The sequence below is a fragment of the Wolffia australiana genome, chromosome 4 (assembly GCF_029677425.1).
Source record: "Wolffia australiana isolate 7733 chromosome 4, ASM2967742v1".
In the NCBI taxonomy this organism is placed as follows: domain Eukaryota; kingdom Viridiplantae; phylum Streptophyta; class Magnoliopsida; order Alismatales; family Araceae; genus Wolffia; species Wolffia australiana.
Genome location: NC_135838.1, coordinates 7153032 through 7160345, shown reverse-complemented (window position 1 = coordinate 7160345; position 7314 = coordinate 7153032). Strand labels below are relative to the sequence as shown.

Below are 7314 nucleotides of genomic sequence, written 5' to 3'. Positions count from 1 at the left end.
TAAAGCGTCCAAACTCCCGGATGGGACAATTTTTTCATCCACGGGACGACTATATAGGCCACCTGCTAACCTAGTTTCAGAAGCATGTGAAGCATTTGGCCAGAATTAGAATCAAATCTTATGCAAATCAACCAACCATTTTAGCATAGCCTGACAAAGATCAGAGGTACATGGCTTTAGATCTTTATTAATAGTCATAAGTTAAATGTTATCCAATATTTCTGGTATTAATATACGTCTATTATTTTATGCCATTATCTTTAATTAGTTTTAATATCCAACATTTCTGGCATATCATCTTTTGATCGCAAATTTCGATCAGTATGTCTTCCCATAGTCCATTGAATCCTGTGGCAATACCTGGTTTAGTAACAGAAGTACTACAAAACCACTCAAATTATCTGAAGGAAATTTTCTATCATAACATATTAGTTTTTATTCAACTTAGTTGATTATCCACTTCGATACCATCAATATCTAAACATTTCATTACCACTTGATCTTCACTCATACAAAAGTACGGTTCTCATCTGCACATATTTCTTCGATCTTACTCACACATCATCTTTCTCTAATGTCAATTCAGACCAATATATAATTCTCAAATATCCATAAGACCATCTACAGCTGACGACTGATACACCAAATTTCTCAAGATATTATAGAACATAAATAAAATCCGACTTCTCATTTATCTCAGTAAATTCAGACCAATATATAATTCTCAAATATCCATAAGACCATCTACAGCTGACGACTAATACACCAAATTTCTCAAGATATTATAGAACATAAATAAAATCCGACTTCTCATTTATCGCAGTAAACACAAGGAAACCAAGGGTACGGTTCTCATCTGCACATATTTCTTCGATCTTACTCATACATCATCTTTCTCTAATGTAAATTCAGACCAATATAATACTCAAAATATCGATAAGATCGTCTACAGCTGACGACTAATACACCAAATTTCTCAAGATCACAAATAAAATCCGACTTCTTATTTATCTCAGTAAACACAAAGGAAACCAAAAAGGACCTGCCACCGCCGGTCCAAAACCCAGTTCTGAGACCAGACAGCAGCAGCAGCAGAAGCAGCAGACATAACAGTAATAGAAGCAGCAATAATAATAATAATGATAAAGAACGAAGGGTCGTCACTGACCTCGGTTCACTTCTTCTTCTGGGCCGCCTTCGTAACCTTGGCGCCGGACGGGTCCTTCTTCTCCACGCTTTTGATCACACCGACGGCGACTGTCTGCCGCATGTCGCGCACGGCGAAACGGCCCAGCGGCGGGTACTCAGAGAAGGTCTCCACCACCATCGGCTTAGATGGCACCATCTTCACAAACCCGGCATCGCCGTTCTTCAGAAATTTCGGCTCCTTCTCCAGCTCCTTCCCCGACCGGCGGTCGATCTTCGTCAGGATCTCTGCAAACTTCACCGCAATGTGCGACGTGTGGCAGTCAAGAACCGGCGTGTACCCGCTGCTAATCTGGCCCGGGTGGTTCATGATGATCACCTGCGGAATTTCTCCCCCATTAGCAATTATCCTCTTAGCCTCTCACAACAAGCCATTCATCATGATCTCAGAGTAGTGAAACGAACAAAAAATTCGCACAAAAGAACCACACAGGGCCTTGTTCTTTGTTCTGTTCTTTTTTAAAAAAATCAAACAAAATTTGCACATTCGCAGAAAACTAGAACAAAATTCGCACAAAGCGAACAAAAGAACCGCACAAAGCAGGTCTGTGCGATGTTCTGTTCGAATTCATTTTTGTTCAGTTCGGAAAACCGAACAGGACTCACAATTCGCACAAAAAGAACAGAACAACCGCGTCTATCTCAGAGCTGTCTGTTTGATATAGTTTTTAGCCGTCCCGTCTTCGGGTCTGTCATCTAAGACGTCAACCCCTCATACAAGAATAGAATGACACAATAAGCCATGTGACAGACTTCTGAACGGTAGTCATCCGTTCCGTTATCCAGTCAATTACATTGTCATCCGTTCCCGCATCCCACATCCCAAACAGCGGGCTTCATTTCATCATGACGGAAATGGAATTGTAATCATCACTCAAAACCTAAAATGACAACCATGGTCATGACAATTCATGACCATGAACATGACAATCGTGATGATGACCATGATCATCCCCACGAACATAACCATGACCATAACAAATTTTTGGGAAGTCAGAGCATACCTGGGAGGTGAAGTTGGCAGCTTCCCTGGCTGGGTCATCCTTGGAATTCGAGGCGACAAAGCCTCGCTTGAGATCCTTGACAGCAACGTTTTTGACGTTGAAGCCGACGTTGTCCCCGGGGAGGGCCTCGGGGAGGGCCTCGTGGTGCATCTCGACGGACTTGACCTCAGTGGTGAGCCCAGTGGGGCCGAAGGTGACGACCATACCGGGCTTGAGCACGCCGGTCTCGATCCGGCCCACCGGCACGGTCCCGATGCCGCCAATCTTGTACACGTCCTGCAGGGGAAGACGGAGGGGCTTGTCTGTCGGGCGCTTGGGCTCCTGGATCAGATCAAGGGCCTCGAGAAGCGTGGGACCCTTGTACCAGTCCAGGTTTGTGGACCGTTCGATCATGTTGTCTCCCTCGAATCCGGAGATGGGCACGAACGGGATCTTGTCCGGATTGTATCCCACCTTCTTCAGGTACGAAGACACCTCCTTCACGATCTCCTCGTACCGTGCCTTGGAGTACTTGGGAGTCGTCGCATCCATCTGATTTTACATAAGAAGAATACAATATTAAATAATTGGGCAGAGGTATCGTCCAATGCTCCAATTTAAACCTCTTTATTTGTTCGTCTCTTCTTATTTCATCTACCACTCTACATATTTGTCTCCCATCCTGTCCCTTTACCTGAATTTGCAAAATTGATCTCCATATTATTCATTATCTACACATTTCAGAAGCTATTCATGATTGCTCTTTCCACCGGTATCCATCTCTTCCAATCTGTCTCTCTGCCTCTCTATTCGATCGTTCACCTCATATGAATCTCCTGCCTTTTTTACGCAAGAATCTCCTTCTCCGTCTACATTTTCCTCTCGCTCAATCCTTAAAACTCTCTCACTCTTTCTTCTTTCTCCCAATTCAAAACTATCTACCCAACTCTTTCTCCCTCACTATAGCAGTCTCATTGCATCTTTCTCACACTCTATTAATCTATGGATCGGTCGACTGCTCATTACTTTTTTCTTCATCTTTAGTAATTAGGAAAGAAAACAGTAGGTGATTAACCCATCTCTTTCTCAATCTACATCCTCTCACTGCTCCTTCGTTCTCCCTATCTACAACTACCTACCCATCTCTTTCTCCCACTCTATATCAGTCTCATTACATCTTTCTCACTCTTTATTAATCCCTCAATCAGTCGACTGCTCATTACTTCTCTATCCATTTCTAAAAATTAGATTAAAAAAAAAGGCAATAAACTAACCTTGTTGCAGCAGCAGATCATTTGCTTGACGCCGAGGGTGAAGGCAAGGAGGGCGTGCTCACGGGTCTGCCCATCCTTGGAAATCCCAGCCTCGAAACCTCCAGTGGTCGAATCGATGATGAGTACGGCGCAATCAGCCTGCGACGTACCGGTGATCATGTTCTTGATGAAATCGCGATGGCCCGGCGCGTCAATGACGGTGCAGTAATACTTGGTGGTCTCGAATTTCCACAGAGCAATGTCAATGGTGATCCCACGCTCACGCTCAGCTTTGAGCTTGTCCAGAACCCACGCATATTTGAACGATCTCTTGTTCATCTCCGCTGCCTCCTTCTCGAATCGTTCGATCACACGCTTGTCGATTCCGCCGAGCTTGTAGATCAGATGCCCGGTGGTGGTCGACTTGCCGGAGTCGACATGGCCAATGACCACGATGTTGATGTGCGTCTTCTCCTTACCCATCTTGATTTATGCTTCCTCTGCAAGCAGTCGGTTCGTTGTAAAAATTAGGAAGATCATAAGATGCTATTGCTGAAGAATTGAGACAGTAAAGTTGATGCAATCGGCGTTTCTTCCGGGAATTATCTATATTTGGAAGATAACAAAACGATAGTGCTAAGATTTTCTATAATGTTGTTATTGCATCCGGTGGTTAAACGATGATATTGATGATTTATGCCTCAGACATCCAAGGAAGGAAGATGAACAGCAGGAACTCTCAAGCCCGGCGAAAGGCGAAAGTTCTCAGGCGGCCACTGCGAATGTTTTGAGAAACAAGCCTTAAAATTGTCATCATTGGCTGATCCGTAGATCGATCAAACAAACATAAACGCGGAATGCGGAAAAACGAATTAAAGGAGAAAAATATGCATCGTATAAAGTCGGAAAAATCTTCGATTACGCTGATGAGATGAGGCGCTATACACTTCTGCAGGGTCAGAGTTTGGTAAAAGGCGATCAGTCATGTTACATCAGAAACACGGACCAATTATCATCCTCATCATTCCTCTGCCAGAATCGTAACATGATTCCAAGGGAAATTCACTCATCCTCAACAAGAAAAATTCACTCAGTCACCTCTCGATTGATCAGACGGATGTGAAAGCAAACTCGGCAAGAAATCGAAAAAATTGCACGAATTAAAGCCCGATAATCTTTAAAAATCACGCATACGAAGAAATAAACATCGAAAATTGCAACATCGCAGGGTAGACAAGAGATTAATCGCCATACCTGCAGAGGGAGAGAGCCGCCGAAGAAATTTCCGATGGTAACTTTAACCCTAGAGCTCTGCGCCTCTATTTATAGCCTCTCAGTGACCGAAAGAACCGTGAACAACCAACGATGGGCCCATTGCAGTAATTTCACGTGGTAATTTCACGTGGTTTTCGTCCGCGTCCGGAACGTGGACAAAGGACGGGACTGGGAGAAGATCGTCCCGTCAGACGTCCGGAATCATTGCATGGACGCGGACGGGCCGGTTTTCGTCCGTGGACGAAAACCGTCCCGTCTGAAGGTCTCAGGACGAATTTTCGTCCAACCTCGCAGACATCTGGGACAAAAAAACCGTCCCATCCGCGTCCCTGCACTCTCTACTTCTGGATCGTCCCGGACATGGACGATGGACGAGATGGGACGAAGATCGTCCCGTCTGACGTCCGGAATCAGTGCAGGGATACTGACGGAACGGTTTTTTCGTCTGAGACCTCCAGACGGGACAGTTTTTTCGTTCGAGCGGACGAAAACCATCCCGTCCAGAGGTCTCGTGATGAATTCCCATCCCGATCTTCATCCAACCTCGCGAATGGTACGATTTTTTCGTCCTGAGACAAAAAAACCATCCCGTCCACGTCACTGCACTATACATCAAGCTTCCAACCAACTGTTCGTCATCCATTCCGTCCCTTAACGTCACAATCATCCGTCCCGTTTATCTCTCCATTATAGTGGATGTCTTAAGGCAACCGCTAGGATATGTGAGGAAAACATAGATGGTGATGGATGTCGATATCAGATATCAGTCTAGATTTCGGCCTTTTACAGGATATCAGATATTGGATACCGAACGAGGCGCGCAAATGGCCAACGATGGGGCCATTACAATAATATACATGATGACAGCTGCGCAAACTCCCTATCTATGATTCGTCAGTTGTTCCGTCGCTTAATCATCTGTCCCTTTCATCTCTCCATTCTAGTGGATGTCTTATGGCAACCGCTAGGATATGTGAGGAAAACATAGATGGTGCTGGATTCGGATGTCAGATATCAGTCTAGATTTCGGCCTTGTACATGATATCGGGTACCGAACGAAATGCGCAAACGGCCAACCATGGGCCCATTACAATAATTTACATGGTGACAGCTCCGCAAACTCCCCACCAACTATTCGTCATCTGTCTTGTCTGATAACATACAAAAAAGTTTAGTACATTATGGTTATTTTTCACTAAACTTATTGAAGTCAAGCAATTGTAGTACTAATGAGTATTATATAGTTTCACATGTGCAGAAATTTATAGGAATGAGAAGATGGTAACTCTTAAAGACTTGGAGAATTTGTGCGAGCTTAGTGATTCTACAAATAGGCTTGAAATGATCAAGTGGAGTTGTGGACCTTCAAAAGTGAAATCTGAGGAAGATGGGCCACTACTTGACCTGTCAATTGGGCTCCCAACCAATTGAGAAAAGAGGAAAAATGGTGCAATAAAAGATAATGGAAAATGCCCAAAAGGGTATTTTAGTAATTCGCTCAATGTATAAATAGACTTTTTCTCCCTCATTTTCCCTCACTCTAGACGTAGTCTAGCAAATGGTTGGCAAGAAGGACAAGACATTTTTCAGAATCCAGGTTGTTCAACCTGCTCAATTAAGTTTATAGAAGTTTTCTCTTAATTTCATCTCTTTTATGCATTGAAAAATGCTTGATCCTGGTGAAATATAAGGATCTATACTTGAGAGGAAGCATTGAGGGCTTAGTAAACTTGCATTGAGGCTTTAGGATCTTAGATTTCTACTTTCTCCATCATTTTCCATCCATTTACCCTAAAATTTCATCGTTTTCCCACTCTAAGCTCTCATTTATCTCTCTAGAATAGGTATTTTCTCTCTCTAGAACTTCATCCATATTTCTAGTTACTCCCCTACAAATTTCATAAAAAATCTTCATTTGCACATTCAAATTATATCTCAAACTCTTTCTACACTCTCTCTTCATCTTCTCTATCTATCTCCTCATTTTGACCCTTTCTCGCTCTAGAATTTGTTATTTCTCCCTCTAGATCTTCATCCATATCCATAGTTTATCCCCTAAAATTTTTCATTACATAACCCCTTCATTTACACCTTCAAATTCCCTCTCAAACTCTCTCTACAATATCTCTTCAATTTCTCTCTCTATCTCTTCATTTTCTCTCTCTCTCTCTATCCTCTCATTTCGACATTTTCTCTCTCTAAACACGTTCATTCCCCCTCTAAAATATCTCCCAGTCTCTCTCCAGATTCTCAGGCATTCCCCACTTTGAATCCCAAAAAAAAGTGGCATTTAAATATCATTTTTTATCATCTCAAAAATCAAAATTTCCCTCTTATATCGCCACCATGTGCTGCCGTGCGGTGCTTGTGCGGCAGGGACAACACTCTGCCCGCCGGTCCGTGCGCGGGCAGCGTATGACGCCAGGGCACAGGGTAGCCCTGTGTAGGACTTAGCCAAATCTGCTAAGTCCTGACCATTGGGTTAAGCCCAATAGGTTTTAAGCCCATTTGGCTAAGTCCCCACTTAACCAAACTAGGCTGAGCCTCAGTAGGCTGACCCACTAAGGCCAGCCCTATATGGGCCACACCATACCCTG

General features: G+C 43.6%; 1 protein-coding gene and 1 non-coding gene across 2 annotated transcripts; both read right to left on the bottom strand.

Moving 5' to 3' along the window:
- Positions 1-972: 972 nt before the first annotated feature.
- LOC144701766 (elongation factor 1-alpha-like) lies at positions 973-4783 on the bottom strand. The gene is made up of 4 exons (XM_078573519.1): positions 4697-4783; positions 3464-3942; positions 2211-2741; positions 973-1525 (listed from the first exon to the last, which is right to left on the bottom strand). The coding sequence occupies exons 2-4, from the start codon at positions 3923-3925 to the stop codon at positions 1175-1177; spliced, it is 1344 nt and encodes a 447-aa protein (XP_078429645.1). The 5' UTR covers positions 3926-3942; positions 4697-4783; the 3' UTR covers positions 973-1174.
- LOC144702845 (small nucleolar RNA SNORD14) lies at positions 4140-4264 on the bottom strand. The gene has a single exon (XR_013581418.1). It is a non-coding gene; the product is annotated as a small nucleolar RNA SNORD14 (small nucleolar RNA).
- Positions 4784-7314: the final 2531 nt, after the last annotated feature.